The sequence below is a fragment of the Peromyscus eremicus genome, chromosome 11 (assembly GCF_949786415.1).
Source record: "Peromyscus eremicus chromosome 11, PerEre_H2_v1, whole genome shotgun sequence".
In the NCBI taxonomy this organism is placed as follows: domain Eukaryota; kingdom Metazoa; phylum Chordata; class Mammalia; order Rodentia; family Cricetidae; genus Peromyscus; species Peromyscus eremicus.
Window position 1 is genome coordinate 62,247,007 of NC_081427.1, and position 17,311 is coordinate 62,264,317.

General features: G+C 37.5%; 2 protein-coding genes across 3 annotated transcripts in view; one reads left to right on the forward strand and one right to left on the reverse strand.

Annotated features, from left to right (window-relative positions):
- Positions 1–17,311, forward strand: part of Xrcc4 (X-ray repair cross complementing 4) — a 296,572-nt gene that overhangs the window by 68,965 nt on the left and 210,296 nt on the right. The gene's annotated exons all lie outside the window — the stretch shown is intronic.
- Positions 71–8,521, reverse strand: LOC131921977 (sentrin-specific protease 2-like). Its single transcript, XM_059276721.1, is given in 3 exon segments — positions 71–1,703; positions 3,752–3,838; positions 8,508–8,521. Coding segments are annotated over 3 exon segments (1,734 nt in total).

The window sequence follows — 17,311 nt, forward strand, 5'->3', positions numbered from 1 at the left end:
CATCTTGCTTGAGGTATATAGAAACGTCAATGGAAAAGTGCAGGGTGCCATAGCAACCAGGTGGATGTTGTTACAGTAGGTGACTATGCAGGATTTCCCACACCATCCTCTTCCTGAAAGTGGGCATGTGTTGCTGAGAAAAGATAAGTGGTTGGTCTCTAGAAATGTAATCTGCATATTTACAAGTAAAAACTCCACAGTCACTCCCATTCAGTTGTTGAGGAATCTCCTTTGAAGTCATACTGTATCTTTTCCACTCCAAAGGGTCCAGCTCAATGTTCCTTCGAGTTTTGCTCTCATTTTGTAAATATTCAAAGATGGTCTCACAAATACTCTGCCCTGTCTGTCCCATTGAATCGAGGTATATGATACTTTGTTTTCTTAGGTCGATTACTGTCAGGCTCCAATGTACCCTCTGGTGAATAGGTACTAGAATAATTTCCTTTTCAAACAGTTTTATTCCTCGAGTCCATCGTTTAACAGAACAGTAGCCTCCATGCTTTAGTTTGGGGTAAAAGAAAGTGCTGAACACATGAAGAGCTGGGTACCCTTTTTTGTTATTTCTCTCAACCAGAAGATTCATGTAAAAATTGATAATCTCATCATTGAGCCACTTACCATTCTCTAGTGTGTGGATATCTCCTCAAGTAATATGCAGTTTGAATGCACTAGTTAAGATTTCTTCCTGGGGTCCTGGACCTAGTGCATTTTTTATTTCCTTTTCCATGTCCTCTGTAACATTAGGGACTTCATCCGTTCCTCTGCCCTTTTCCTGTTCTGCAACAGGCTTTTTCTCTGCTATAACTACTGGCATCTTGTTGGGGAGTGACCTACTGCTGCCACTATGCAGGAAGACTTGAGCCTCTGCTCTTAGCAAGTCAGGCTCCAAGTGGTGTCCCCTTCTTCCTTCAAGGTTTACTGCATCTTTCTTCTGTGTATCAGAAGAGTTCTCTGTACACGTCTTCACTTTTTTGTCTGGTGAGACACATTCCTTTGTGGTAACAAGAGTAGATTGTTTAGGATCACACTGGGTTGTTGTGGATCCATGACTGTGCCCTTCCACACAATCTTTGATCTTCAGAGTATCCACCAGGGTTGTGTAAGCCCTCTGTTGGTGAGATTTTATACAATCACTGGGTGGAAGGTGCTGCAGTAACCTTTGGTACTTTTGCCTTTGGTGGTTTTCAGCATATTCCTCTATGACACACCAGGGCCGCTTGCGACCCTTCCCACCATCCCCAGACTTTCTCCCTTGCTCCTGTGGACCTTTAGCCCATTCTAGGGGCTTTAGTTGTCTTAGACTTTCTTGATGGGGTTCCCGTAGCTCATCCTTGCATGGCTGTTGACTTTGAAGCCCTAGGTCTTGCTGTTCCTGAGGTGTCCTCTTTGGAGTTTTGCTGGGCTCTTCAAACTCCAAATCCATTCCACCCTCATCATGGCATTTCAGTTTTTTACCTTGTCCCAAAGCTTCAGACTCAATCTCTGTCCCACCTTTATCCTGGTATTTTCTTTTTCGACCTTGCCCAAAAGCTTCAGGTTTCATCTCCATCCCACACTGTTTAGTTTGCCACACGGACTCACTTCTGGATTGGGCTTTGCTGAGTGCTGGCTCCCCAGTATGGAATAGCCTTCCTATTTCCAAATGAGTGCAACTGTCTGCCTGACTCTGGCTGGGTTTTCTTGGGCTATTGTTACACTGATATCTGAAGAATTACTTATTCCAGTAATGGTATAATCCACAAGTTGGCTCAAGGTCAGGAACCTATCAGTCCATAGGATGAAGAGCTCAGAATAGCTTTTCTTTATGAGCAAGGGTTGACTTTGGACATCAGGATCAGAGTATGAATCCAGGTGAGCTCTCAAGGAGAATCGCTTGGCGAATTCACAATGTTGACAGTTCCCCAGGGTCCATTGTGGGAAACCCCATGGAATTCTCGGATTACTTTCTCAGGATGGTCCAGCAAGGGCTCAGTAACCAAGCTAATGATGCAGAACTTTGAAATCAGAAGGATTGTCCTAGCCACCGTTAAGACACCAGGCCTTAACCATGCAGCTAACACATCAGAGGCAAGCCTCACAAGTGATATCTGACTCCGAGGTTGCCCTACCCACAGCCTTCAAGGTTCCATAGCTGATTGTGATGTGACCTGAAAGAACGTAAATACGTGTTCTTTGGAAGTTGGCTGCCCTACTCAACCCCAAGTGGGTCCAGGAGTTCAAAGACAGGGTTAGAGTGTTGGAAACTAATCATACACATTTGAATTCCCTTCTGGAGAGCACAGGGTCACCTAGATCATCTCAGCATAATCTTGCTTGTCCTGATTAGTATATTTGTCTTTTAGAAAATTGTCCATCATAGTCAATAATAGAAAACCAAATATAATTGCCATTCAAAGTGGCTTCTCACGATAATCATAGTAATTACAAAGAAAAATAGAATTTTATAGTTATAAAACCCAGTAGCTACTGTTGTGTGACAAAACTTTAATGGGGAAATGAAAAACACGTGTCTGCTCTCCCCAGATAGAGAACCCAGGACAGTTCAAAGTACAGATACCACCAAAATCTAACTTGGTCAACTAATAAGTTTTATTGAGGTTACTTACAGTACTATAGGTGAGTGGTTATTTACAAGAGCAGAAATGATTCAAAGACAGGTGCATCATCATAGCCTACCCTTAACATTAGTGACAGCTCACAAAAGCTGGGAACCCGGAAACACTGCACACCCTGTAGGCAACTCAACAGGCTGGAAAGTTTCCTTTCTAAGTGACTCAGTTTATCTAAACCTCTTTCAAACAGCTGGCTGGTTTTGCTTCTTTAGAGGTTGGCTCTTCTGAGAGTCTTCCTTGATGCTCAGCTTCCTTCCATCTGAAAGGGACTCTCAGATTTTTATTGCTTTCTGTCAAAAGTGGTCTAGTGAATCTTGTCAGTGTCAGGGACTTTCTGAGCTTTTGAGTTGTTTGTCTTCCCACTTAAGGAACATCCCATTGGAGTGGAATGTTTCAATCTTGGAGGAAACTGTTGCACAACAGGTACCAACACACCAAGGATAAGTACATTGCCAATGAGAATAAATAAAGTCTCAGCTTTGTCAGTAGAATTTGTGAGAAAATGGTACATTACTACCATGGTGATGGTCCTGGCAATAACACTAGCCCTGAATTCACCCCTAGAAAACAGTTGAAAGAATTAAATTGGAGCTGGAGTTACAGATGTGTGGTTTTTCAGTGGGTGCAGGAATCTAAATGCAGGCGCCATCATTATATAACTAATACTTTACTGATTATCTCTGGCCCCTTGAGCAGTTCTTACATCTACTTTCAAAAGTACAGAGATTTTTTACAAAAATGTGAGCAAAGAAGTAGAGACACATATTGTTTGTTGTTTATCATTGAAATGTAACCACTTAACAAACCATGTAAGTATATTTATACGAATGTTTTACTGTAAGGAAAATTGAACTTTTTTTCTGTAAAAGATTTGACTTTCTTATGATTGTTATTTCCTTAGGTGTCATTTTATTCTTACCAGGCTTCTTTCTCTCCTTTCTAATTATACTTTGGAGATATTTGTTCATAAACAGCAAAGAAGTTCAAATACCCACACTGATCTTTATATTGCTGAATAATCTAATGAATGGCCTCCCTTTGTAATGGTGAACAGTATGTTTACACGATAGATTTACTGTACTAGGCTTATAAAAACAGGTGTTTTTAGCTTGTGTGAGCCATGAGGAAGTTGCTCCTACCTTGAATATTCCTTGTCAGCTGGCCCAAGATGATGTACTTCCTGGTGCAATTGGGTGTAGTACGCTTTCCCGTTGAAACCAGCAGCACTCGAATAACACACAGAGACTTATTATTAATTATGAAAGCTTGGCATTAGCTTAGGCTTTTTTCTAATTAGCTCTTATAACTTAATTAACCTGTTTCCTTTACTCTATTTTCTATCATGTGGCTTGATTTGCTTTCCTCTGTCCCGTATAACCGAATTGTTCTGCCTCCCATTGACATTTTCCGAGCACTCAGATTTGTCCCTTTATCTTCTCTGCTGGAAATTGTGTGTATCCTCTCCTGCCTAGGTATTAGCCATTCAGATCTCTATCACACCCATCACAGCTGCTGTGGAATCTCATTCTGTATGCTGTGAATATGTGTTGATAAATAAAATACTGATTGGCCAGTAGCCAGGCGGGACATAGGAAAACTTTCAGCCACAAATGGCACGCAGAGGTTTGAGTTTCCACCTGAAACCTGAGAATACTTAATATGCGATTCTAAACTGAGCCAAAACCAGGTTCCTGCTTCATGTCTCATGTTGACCATGAGATGACCCAGCATTTGATCTTGAGTGCAGGATGTACCCCGTGGTACACACTGGCGTCTCCAAGCCACACAGAGCACTGAGTGGTAGATGTAACTATTGCTCGTACACAAAACAAACAACACCAAACAAACAACAAACAATTGGTTTCTGGGGTACATGCTACTTTAATGGAGGCATAGACCCACTGCTTCTGAGAGCTGATGGTAAACATGGCCTACAATGCTCTTCCTGTTTACTTAGATAATGTTATATCCTTCTGAGGGCTTTGATTTATTTGAAGACTAGATTAGTATAATTTTCCTTGGTTATGATAAAAATAAATTAGATGTAAACTTTAGACTCACAAATATAGGATAGATAGAATATTTTCTTTAATTTTGCCAAATAGAAATAGACTAGATATTGTAATTCTTGTTTGGTAACTGTTATATTATATGTAATTTTACTATGATAAAGTTATAACCTTCCTGTTTGATTAAACAGAAAAGCGGAAATGCTGTTGAATGTCATTCTGTATGTTGTGAATGTGTGTTGATAAATAAAATGCTGATTGGCCAGTTCCCAGGCAGGAAGTATAGGTGGGATAAGCAGACAAGAAGAATTCTGGGAAGAGGAAGGCTGAGTCAGGAGTCTCTAGCCAGACACAGAGCAAGCAAGATGTGAAGACAAAACTGAGAAAAAGTACCAAGCCATGTGGCTAAACATAAATAAGAATTATGGGTTTTTAAGTGTAAGAGCTAGTCAGTAATAATCCTGAGCTACTGGCCATACAGTTTATAAGTAATATAAGCCTCTGTGTGTTTACTTGGATCTGAGCTGCTAAAGGACCTGGCAAGTCACAGGAAAACTTTCAGCTACACACAATAATACATCTTCATACACTGTACAAATATCACACAACATTTCCCCCTTTTTATTTAAATTAAAAGGAAAAAAATTTAATTCTAACATAATAAAACTATATACAATGAGAACAATTATTACATTGTTACAATTTTCAGTGTGTTTGTATTTGGCAAATTTGGAGAAAATACTATAATATCTATCTTTTTGAGTCCAAGTTTTATTCCTAAACCAGTTTTCTATCATAATTTGCATTACCATCCTAAAAATACCTTTTTAAACCTAAAACATTTTAGATAAACAACTTAAGCTTTCATGTTTCTCAGCCTTATGAACATTACATCTCTTACGTAAATTTCTGAATTTGGTAAGAAGGAAAACTGTAAGTGTAAGTATCTACTCTTCAACCCCATCAAAGATCAGAAAAGGATATAATATTACCTGAGTAAACAGGAAGTCCAGAGCAAACAACTTCCAAAACTATAGAAATGGCAAAGATAGCTGGCTGCCTGGACAGTCACTCAAGGTACCTCTACAATGTTGGGGCATTCATTTTCAGCCTACAGGCCTAGAATATCTGACAGAGTTTTCTGTGGAGCAGGAATTTTGAAGGACTGTCCTACCTTGTCTTGGCAAAGTTCTGCTGTTGATTTCTTTTGTGTCCTTCTTGTCCAATTTTGACAGCATACTGTCAGCAGTCAAGGCAAGGGCAGTTTCTTGCCCTTGCTAGTTTTGCCACATTGAAAGCAAACTCCATATGGAGGTTTTTCGATACCCATCATACTTTTTGATGTAAATTTGTTCTGCCAGGAGCAGACATGTCTCGCTGTCATGAAAAGCCTTATGCTATTAAAACATCTTAAATGCCATATTCTGTAGATCTCTGAAGTATTTGAAGATGACTAATCTATCTAAAATATATGTTTTACCTTGAAAACATACCTAACATGACTACATGTCTGATTGTTATAGAAGACTACTAACCTGCGTTTCTTAATTATCTTAAATAGTTTATAATAATAGTTTTCAAGGACTGGAAATTTACATTACATTGTTAAATGAACTGCATAGATACAATACTCTAACAAGAGTAGAAACATATATACAGTATAACAAAAATAATCTCAAATTTATATCCATATAAAAAATCCATACCAATATAAAATATTTAAGACTAGTTGTTGCTTTTTAGTTTAAAAGTAGATTCAATAATCTATTCTTTTATCGTGTCATTTCTGTAACCCCCAATTTCTCTTTTTCAGAACAAGATTCCTGAATCTAATCTTCTTTGCTTAGTTTCCTCTCTAACCATGGCCAATAACAACTTGCAACTAGCCCACCTAAATAATGATAAAACAATCCACCAAAGGACCAGAAACCACCCATCCCTCCTTTTGGGAATGTGGGTTTCGTGTTCTTAAGAGTACTTTGATGTTTGGGGGCAGTGGCATCTTTAGAGGACCCTGATAATATTGAGATTATGATTAAGTCCTGGGAGAGCTAGCTGTTGTCCAGTCTCAATGTAATGGGAAAGTACAGGGCTTATATCTGAAGTTGGAGTAGTATATGGGACTGGACTATCTTAGCTACCTATTTTGAAGATATCCTGAGCATTTCGTAGTCCAAAGCTAACTTTGGGTGGTGTTTGTCAGCCTAGTGATGTTATCAGAATCCAAGTGGAATCATCATTCTCAGGGCCCATCATTTTCTTAGAGGCCTCAAAGGTCACTGCCCAGAATAGTTGTGGTTCACTGCAGAAAACCTACACATGCTAAATCTCATATATAGCAGATCTCTGAGCGATTAAAGGACTACAATTTGTTAAGTACATCTGGGATACACAAACTCAGTGCCTAGTTACCTGCTTTAGTCTCAAGCCTGAAATCACGTACAGGAAGGTAGATGAAGCTTATTTCTAGAATTAGGTAGTACTTTATATCACCATTAATATCATGACAGAAAGTTTATATATACATATATATATATATCTTATAAATACTGAGATAATATTTATACCTTAAGAAAAATTTTAAAGAATCAAAATAAAACCAAAGGATTATGAGATTTATGGCAGTAGAATAGTCCCTTAATTTTTTTTTTCTGTCCCATATCATGTGACTCTTCTGACATAAGACAGAGATTATGGATTTTTCTCTAACAAGCATGCTTGAGTGTAGAGAAGGAGAGAGCTACATTCTAGCTCAAAAGCCAGCTTTAATTTTCAAGTGAATTGGGACTACAAAAAGACCATTTGCCTTATATGTCTGTAGACAACAGCAGTAATAAACATTTGGGAAGATTTATGAAATTTTATCCTGTGTAATGTGTCATTAGGCCAATTTATTCTTTTTGGGGGATATTTTTGGTTCATATTTGTCTTTTCTTGTTCTGATGTCTCATTTGTCCAGTGGTCTTCAGATTTCTTAGTTGGATGTTTTTATTCTCTTGGAAAGACAAAAACCAAATACTGCCTCAACCTTGACTTTGGGGACTTCTCTTTTTTTGCAGGTTATATCTGATCAAATATAAGTTGGTTTAGATGGAAAGGTCATGCTGTTTGATGAAATATCACCTCTCCTTATCAAGGGTTATCCTTGTTTGAATCTAATCTTTGTCAATCCTGACAGTAGTCATAGCTTTTCTTTTCCTATGGAAACAAAAGCAAAGCCTCTTCCCCAACACAACATATAACCTGTTTTCCATTCTGAGATCAACACATCTTTAAAGTATACAAACTGATTTAATTCAGCATTTTTTTTGTTTATTTTGCATTTTGTTTTTGTACTATCCGATCTCTCTTCACAGCTTTCACTCCTTTCTTATTAGTATTTAAATAATTTAAAGTTAATGAAACATTGTGTAATTTATCTCTTGGGTGCTCTATTACCCCTCTCTGTTTATTAAATATATCTTTTAAAGTATGATTAGATCTTTATATAAATGTTTGTCCTGTAGTATTGTATGTTACACCTGTAATATGCTCTGTGTTGTAACATGTAAAAAACTTTCATTTAACTAGAGGCATGCTGGAGCATTGTCAGTCTTAATTTGTATTGGTATTCCCATAATGGCTGTAACTTTTAATAAATGTGTAATTACAGAATCAGCCTTTTGGATCAGAGGAGATAGAGAGGAGGTAACTGGTCGCATCCCTGCTGCTTCTCTGATCTGTCAGGTTTTACCCTGATCTTTGACTCCTGAATTTTATTAATAATATTTTGACAAATTTTTATAAATTACCAAAGACCAAACAAAGCTAAAAATGTGAATAAATGACATCATAATTAAAAGTTTACCAGACACAATTAATTTACAGGCGTAACAATTAATTTTACCAGTGTCCCGGCATCCAGATTGGCTTATTCACATGAGAAGTCTTTGCATCATCTATTGTTTTTCTCCATCTCTTTCTTAAGGGATTTAAAGTTTTCACTGTGAAAGGTTTTTCACCTTCATAGCTAGATTTATCGCTGAATATTTTACTTTATTTTTTAGGAATGGGAGTGTTTCCATGATCTCTTTCTCAACATGTTTGTTATTAGTATATGACTTCTGATTTTTTAAAGTTGATTTTGTATTCTGCCACTTTGTTGAAGTCGTTGATAATTTCTGCAAGTTTCCTAATGGAATTTTTGGGACTTTTTCAAATATATATTATATTTTCTGTAAATAAGAATACTTTTACTTCTTTTTTTATTTCTTTCTGTTTAATTTACTTCTCTTGTTGTTCCTGCTATTGTTTCAAGGACTATATTGAAAATGAATTGGGATAGTGGATAACACTGTTTTTTTTCCCCTGGTTTTACTGGGATTACTTTGAGTTTTTCTCTACCTAGGATGATGTTAGCCAGGTATATATAGACTTTATTACGTGAGATATGTTCCCTCCAGTCTTACTTTCTTTAGAACTTCAAATATGAGGGTACATTGGATTTTTGTCAAAGGCCTTTTCTGATTTTTGTCTTTAAATCTATTTATATGATATCTTAGTTAGGGTTTTTTTGTTGCTGTGAAGAGATACCATGACCATGGCAACTCTTATAAAGAAAACATTTAATTGGGGTTGGCCTAGAGTTTCAGAGGTTTAGTACATTGTTGTCATGGTAGAAATTAAGGCAGCATGCAGGCAGACATGGTGCTAGAGATGGAGCTGAGAGTTTCACATCTGGATCCACATGCCGTAGGAGAGACTGTGCCAAAATGGGCTTAGCCTGAGTATATGAGCCCTCCACGCCTGCCTCCACAGTGATACACTTCCTCCAACAAGGGCACACCCACTCCAAGTCTACACCTCCCAAAAGTGCCACTCCCTATGGGCCAAGCATTCAAACACATGACTCTATGGGGACCATATAGATTCAAGTCACCACATACATATGATTTATTACATATATTGTATATGATGAGCCATTGCTCCATTTCAGAAATAAAGCCATGCTAATTGTGATGGATTATCTCATTGACATAATGCCTGTATTCACTGTACAAGTATTTTAATTGTGATTTTTACATTTATAAATTGTGGTGGTTTGAATGAGAGTGGCCATCATAGGCTCATTTGACTGCTTAGTTGCCAGGGAGTGGAATTCTTTGATAGGAGGAAGTGCGTTGCTGGGAGTAGGCTTTGAGGTGTCTCAAAGCCCATTGGTACTCTCTCTCTCCTCTCTCTCTCTCTCTCTCTCTCTCTCTCTCTCTCTCTCTCTCTCTCTCTCACACACACACACACACACACACACACACACACACACACACACATACACACACTCTGCCTGCGGATCAGGATGCAGCTCTCTGCCACTGCTCCAGTATTGTGTATGTGGCCATGCTCCTCTCTATGATGATAATGAACTGAACCTCTGAAACTGTAATCAAGCCCCCAATTAAATACTTTCTTTTATATTTCCCTCAGTCATGGTGTGTCTTAACAGCAAGAGAACAGAGTCTAAGATAATGGTTGCCAGGGATACTGACCTGTAATTTTCTTTCTTTCTCATATTTTACTTGGTTTTGGTGTTAGAGTACAGACTTTTAAAAGAAGTTTGGAAGTGCTCCTTTTGCTTTTGACTTTCTGTTTTTGAACAAGTTATGAAGTATTTCTTTCAGATCTTCTTTGAACGTCTGATAGAATTCTAGGCCTGGGCTTATTTTAGTCAGAAGACAGTTTTAAAATGCTTTAATCTCCTTATTTGTTATGTGTAGATGAATTGCTAAACAGTCTTATTAAATAAAAAACAGAGCCAGATACAGGGGTGAAAACCTGAAAGATGAGAGGAATAGGAAAAGCCACAAACGAACCTCACCTCACTGACACCTCAGCTTCTGAAGAGACCTACTTCCTGTATACCCACACCTATATGCCTTTCTGTTCTGCTATCACATTTGCTCTCTCTGTCAAGCTGCATCACTTCCTCTTCCTGCCCAGCTCTATCACTTCCTGTCTGTCTGTACATACCTCCAGACCTCCATGGTTATTGCTGGGATTTAAGGTGTATGCCCCCACACCTCTCTCTTTTCCCAGTGTGGCCTTGAACTCACAGAGATCTAGACCGATCCCTGCCTTCCAAGTGATAGGATTAAAGATGTATGTTACCATTGCCTGACATGTATGGTTTACTATAGTGGCTGGCTTTTTCTTCTAATACTCAAAATAAATTTTATTTTGGGACACAAATAAAATATCACCACATTTTTCCTTTTTTTGTCTAATAAAAAATAAAAAAAATTGTAACTAATATAAGAATAACTGTATACAATAAGTACAATAACTATATACAATATATACAAACAATAAATATGTCAACAATGTCTAGTCCATTTGTATTTGACAAATTTAGCAAAAATATTCCGTTATCTATCCTATTTTGGTGAGTCTAAAAATATACCTAATTCACTTTCTATCCTAACTTGTATTACCAACAGAAATCTATCTTATGATGTCTTTCAAATTTGTACACTTTACACCTCTTAGTGAGTTTCTTTTCTGAATTTGTTAACAAGGAAAACTGTAACAACTGTCTAATCTTCAACTCCCTCAGAGACCTGAGAAGGAAATAATATTGCGTAGTAAAATAGGAAGTGCAAACAAGTGACTTCCAAAAATTGTGAGTTATGACAGAAACAGCCAGCTGCTTGGACAGGCCCCAAGGTATCTGCAATGTTGGGGCATCATCTTTGGCCTACAGGCTTAGCATATCTGACAGACTTATTTATGAAGCAGGCTATCAACCCCACGTTCCATGCGAGTATTCCATGTACCAGATAAACTTGAATTCTGCCAGTGTCATGTCATGATTCATGATTTTAAATTCTGGAAATTGCTGGTGTTTTTGGAATTTGGCTTCCCATTCTTCTCAGCTTGTGGGTGGCTTCATCTCCTTTATTAAATACCAGTCTACCATTGAAAGATTCAACTACATCAGCCTAGTTACTTCTCCAAGAATAACTGCTCCAGCTACTTTTCCACTACACACCAGGCACCATTGGCCCACTGCCTGTTAGCTGCTTTTGAAGAAAGGGGAACTGTACCTTTTCCAGATTGCAAAGCCACTTCAGCAATGGTGCCATATTGCCCTGGCCTCAGAGGATGCCTGTTGCCAAAGCTGCAACTACACTTGTCTTGGCAAGGATCAGTAGTCCTTTGTCTTGTGTGGACCAGGCTGCGGGACTGCAGGGGCTTGGCAGGACCAGAGAAACCTTCCAGGTACATTTGACACTCACTGTTGAGCATTGATCCACATAGACCTAAGAAAGCTTAAAGATTCTGAGTGCACAGAAACGGAGCCAAACTAAGCTTCACAGTCTCATGCCAGTAGCAGCAAAGAGACTCATCTCCCAACAGCTGCCTGTGAGGTGGAGCTGGCCACCAGCCTTCATATGCTAAGGAGCTTGCCAGATTCCCACCACAGTACACAGTGGTGCCTCCAAGCCCCACAGCACACTGAGTGGTGGATTTAGTTTTTGCTAGTACAGAAAAAAAAAGTAAGAAAAAAAAAAAAAGAAGAGATTTCTGGGCTATATGCTGCTGGATGGAGGCACGGACCCATTGCCTCCCAGAGTCAGTAGAGAGCATGGATCCCAGGACCGATGGTGAATTACCTCCGCTATGTTGGGAACTGAGTTGGGCAGAGTCAGCAGCCAAGCCTGCCTCTTTAGTACTAGCCACTGTAGTTTAAAGCAATAGATTCACAATAAGACAGATCAGATGGAATAAACCCTAAACAGTTTACAATGTGTGTAAAAATGTATGTGGGCTCTGAAGAGAGAGGAAAATGAATATAGAGTTATATAAAGAAATAATTTTAAAAAATAAAGTCTTTAAAGAGACAGCAAAAGTAATATAAAAATAAGCCATGTAAAGATGGATATTACACAGAGAATCTGGATTGTGTTGTCCTTGGGACTTTGAACTGCAGAAAGACATTTGATTAGAAAGGCTGCTGAATTAAATCAATATATACATTTTAAAGGTATCTTGACTTCAAAGTTTGTGTCTAAGGATATGTTGCTTTGGAAAGGAGGTTCTGCTTTTGTTTTCACAGAAGATAAGAACCTGTGGATTGCTTCCAGGCTAATATGGTTTGATCAGCCAAGACTCCCTGAAAGGTCTCTAATGACACCATGGCCCAGATCATCCAACATCCAAAATCAGCTTCAAAGCAACTGGCTGAGACAATCCATCCTCACAGATGCTACAGCCAAGATTTAACTATAATTCTTAATTTTCTTAGGACCCACATAAGATTACCAGTGCCCCCTGTCAGCAGGAAGTAGTAGGAGAAGCTGCACCCAAATTCCCAAAATATTGTTTGTAAATATTTACTTTTATTTAAAGGGGTTTGGTTATAAATGCAATCTCTTTCTAAAGAAGAAATGTGCATATTATAGATATGATATATAATGAGTAACAACTTGTTTAAAATGTTTTACATTGTTATGGATTTTAGTTTATTGATACAAATTTGAAGTTAATTTTGTCATACTGTTTGTATATTTCTACTCTTGTTTAAGGTATGTTTGTGTAGCTCATTTGAAATTGCAATGCATAATTAAGAAATACAGATGAATAATTAGTCATCTATGATAATCACACTTGTAGTCATGTTGGTAAAGTTTTCTAGGTATACATAAATATAATTGAATTAGGTAGGTGATCTTCAAACACTTCAAAGACCTACAGAATATGGCATTTAAAATGTTTTAAAATCTTAGACGTTTCTGGACAGTGAGACACATCTGCTCCTGGTAGCACTCATTTACTTAAAAGAGTAAGATGGGGATTGAAGACACTCTATATGGAGTTTTTCTTCTTCTTGGCACAAAATGGCCATTTGGGCAAGAAACTGTTCTTGCCTGGACTGCTTGACAAGATGTTATATAACCTGGGCATGAGGACCCATAGGAAGGTGACCTCTGAACTTTGCAAGGCAAGATGGTCCTTCAGGTTCCTGCTTTGCAGAAGAAATTGCCAGTCATTCTAAGGACCCAGAGAAGCACCTGAGAGACTCTAGGCCTATAGGCTGAAGAAGAATGCCCCAACGTTACAGAGGAACTTCAGTGACTGTCCAGGCAGCCAGCTGTCTCTGTCATTCTAGATTTTTAGTAGTTGATTACAATGTACTTCCTGTTTACTTAGGTAATATTATATCCTTCTTAGGTCTTTGATGTAGTTAAAGACTAGATTGTTATAATTTTCCTTGGTTGTGATAAAAAATAAATTAGATATGAAACTTTAATGATAAAAGATAAATTAGATATGAAACTTTAGACTCATAAATATAGGATAGATAGAATATTTTCTTTAATTTGGCCAAATTCGGATGGACTAGATATTATAATAGTAATTCCTGCTTGATAACTGTTCTATTATATGTAATTTTACTATGTTAAAGTTAAAACCTTACTTTTTGATTATACAGAAAAGGGGAAGTGCTGTGGGATGGATTTCTGTATACTGTGTTGCTATGATTGGTTGATAAATAAAGCCATATTGACCTATGGCAAGCCAGCTTAGAGGGAGATAGGAAATACAAGCAGATAGACAGGAAGTAAAAAGGCAGAAAGGAAGAGACTTGAGCCAGTTTCCCAAGGAGCAACATGTAATGGGACATAGGTAAAGCCAGGAAAATTGGCAATACGTAGATTAATAGTTATGGGTTTATTTAAGAAAGAAGAGCTAGCTAGCAAGAGGCGTACCGTAGACTCTACAGTTTGTAAATAATATAAGCCTCTATGTGTTTACTTGGGACCGAGTGGCTGTGGACTAGGCAGGACACATAAAAAGTTCTGACTACAAATGGTGCCCTGCTTCACAGAGGAGACTGCCAGACATTCTACAGGACCCAGAGAAGCACCTGAGAGACTCTAGGCCTATATGCTGAAGGTAGATGCCCCAGTTTTATAGAGGAACTTTGGGTGACTGTCCAGGCAGCCAGCTGTCTCTGTTATTCTAGATTTTTGGAAGTTGCTTACAATGCTCTTCCTGTTTACTTAGGTAATATTGTATCCTTCTAGGGTCTATGATGGGTTTGAAGACTAGTTATGATTATAGTTTTCCTTAGTCATGATAAAAGATAAATTAGATATGAAACTTTAAACTCACAAATATAGGATAGATAGAATATATTCCTTAATTTTGTCAAATGAAAATAGACTAGATACTGTAACTGTAATTCTTGCTTGATAATTGTTCTATTATATGTAATTTTACTATGTTAAAGTTAAAATCTTCCTTTTTGATCAGACAGAAAAGGGGAAATGTTGTGGGATGTTTTTATGTATGCTGTGAATATGTGTTGCTCTGACTGGTTAATAAATAAGCTGATTTGGCCTATTATAGCAAGGCAGGTTAGAGGCAGATGGTAAATCTAAGGGGACAGACTAGAAGAAGAAAGGAGAGGCAGATAAGAGAAGTCATTTGCCAGCCAGACACAGAGGAAGCAAGATGACAAGGAAGAACTGAGAAAAGTTACCAAGCCACATGGCTAAACATTATAAGAATTATGGGTTAATTTAAGTGTAAGAGCTAGTCAGTAATAAGCCTAAGCTAATGACCAAGCAGTTATAAATAATATTAAGCCTCTGAATGTTTTTTTTCTTTTTTATAAGCATCGGTGGGACCATGGGACCGGGTAGACACAGAGAAACTACTGACTACAGTTATGGGTTTATTTAAGTTGTTTTCCTCTTGTTGGTTTAACTTTAGTAATTTTCCTGAATATAAAATTGCCCAGTTCTTTTAGATTTTTCTAACTTAATGGAGTATGGTTTGTAAAATATTCCCTTATGCTATTCTGAATTTCATTGGTGTCCATTGTCATGTTTCTTTGTTCATTTCTGATTCTGTTAATTTGTGTCATCTCCTTCTTTGTTTGGTTACTTGGACCAAGGGTCTTTGATTGTGTTTTATTTTTAAAGAACCAGTTCTTTAGATTGTTCGCATTTTTGTATTGTATTCTTTGTTTCTATTTCATTAATCAAGGCTTTGATTTTTATTTCTTTCTATCTATTGGACTTGGTTTGTTTTGTTCTTGTTTTTATAAATTCTTTAGTTGTATCAAGTCATTTATATGTATTTTTCTGATTTTAAATATGGGAACTCAGAGCTATATTTTCTCTCATATGACTTCTTTCAATGTATCACAGAGGCCTTGCTGTTTTAGACTTTCATTGTCTTGTAATACCTGGCACTTTTAACATTTCTATCTTGATTTCATATTTGACCACTTTATCACTCAGTAATGAGTTTTTTAACCTTATGACTTTGTAATTACTAGGATTCATTTTCTGTTGATTTTAAACTTTATTTCATTATGGTCAGGTAGGAACCATGAAGTTAAGTTTTCCTTAATTTTTAATATTTGTTTACTTATTTATTAGTTTTAGATAATATTTTTATTAATTTGTTGAAAATTTTACACAATATTTTTTGGTCATTTTCACACCTTTCCCCCAACTTCTGTGAAATCTACCTTGATCTCCTTACCTACCCAACACTGTTATTTTTCTTTTTATCCTTCTTTTTATAAACTATATAGTCCAGTTTATGTTGGTCAACTGCTCTTGGGAATGGATCCTATTTTCCATTTATCTATCTGTCTATCTATCTATCAATCAATCAATCAATCAATCATCTGGTGTTTTCAACACATCCCAATTGCACTTTCCTCTCCTTCCACTCCTCCTCCCATCCCCTCCCCCCCCATCCACTCCTCCTTTGTTTTCCTTCACAAAACATGGCTTAACAAGATGCAATGAAACTAGGCACAAACCCTCACATCAAGGATGGGAAAAGCAACCCAGTAGGAAGAAAAGGGTCCCAAGGGCAGACTGAAGAGTCAGAGATAATTCCCACTTCCACTGTTAGGAGTCCCATAAAACACCAAGCTAATAACTTGTATACAGAAGACCTGCTACAGTCTGGTGCAGACTCTGTGATTGCTGTTGAGTCTATGTGAGCTCCTATGAGCCCTGCTTAGTTAATGTCTGTGGGCTGTGTTATCCTTGTGTTCATGACCTCTCTGGCTCCTAAAGACATTCCTCCCTTCTTCCATGAAATTCCCTAAGCTCCACGGAGAGGGACCAAATAGAGAGTTTCAGTTTGGGCTCTCTCTCCATCCAATATTGGGCTGTGGGTCTCTGCATGTCTTCCCATTAACTGTTGGCTTTAGTGGCACCAATCTGAGTATAGCAGAATATTGATGGAATCATTTCATCAACTTATTTTTTTAATTATAGATCTCGGCCTAGATGAAACACCCATGGTCACATGATTAAAGTAAACCTACTCCTTTTGAGCAGCCATCATAAGCCAAGGGTGGGATTACATGCTCACCTCCCCAGTGTTTATATAAATTTTAAAGGAGAAGTGTAAAGAGAAGGATTCTGTCTTTCTTTTTTCTCTCAAAAGTTAAGTTCTTCCTGTTATGTACAGAATTCACAGGACATGGTATGTAGGAAATTATTAGATGAGATTGAGAGCATTAGCTCAGATATAAACACTTGAAGGTGAATTCCATATGGTCAGCAATTTTTTTTGTATGTTTGTTTAATCTTTGTGTTCATGTATAGAATAATCTGTTACATGGTATTTGTTCCTTAAGCAATTTTAATACATGAATTAATAAAATATATTAAATATTTC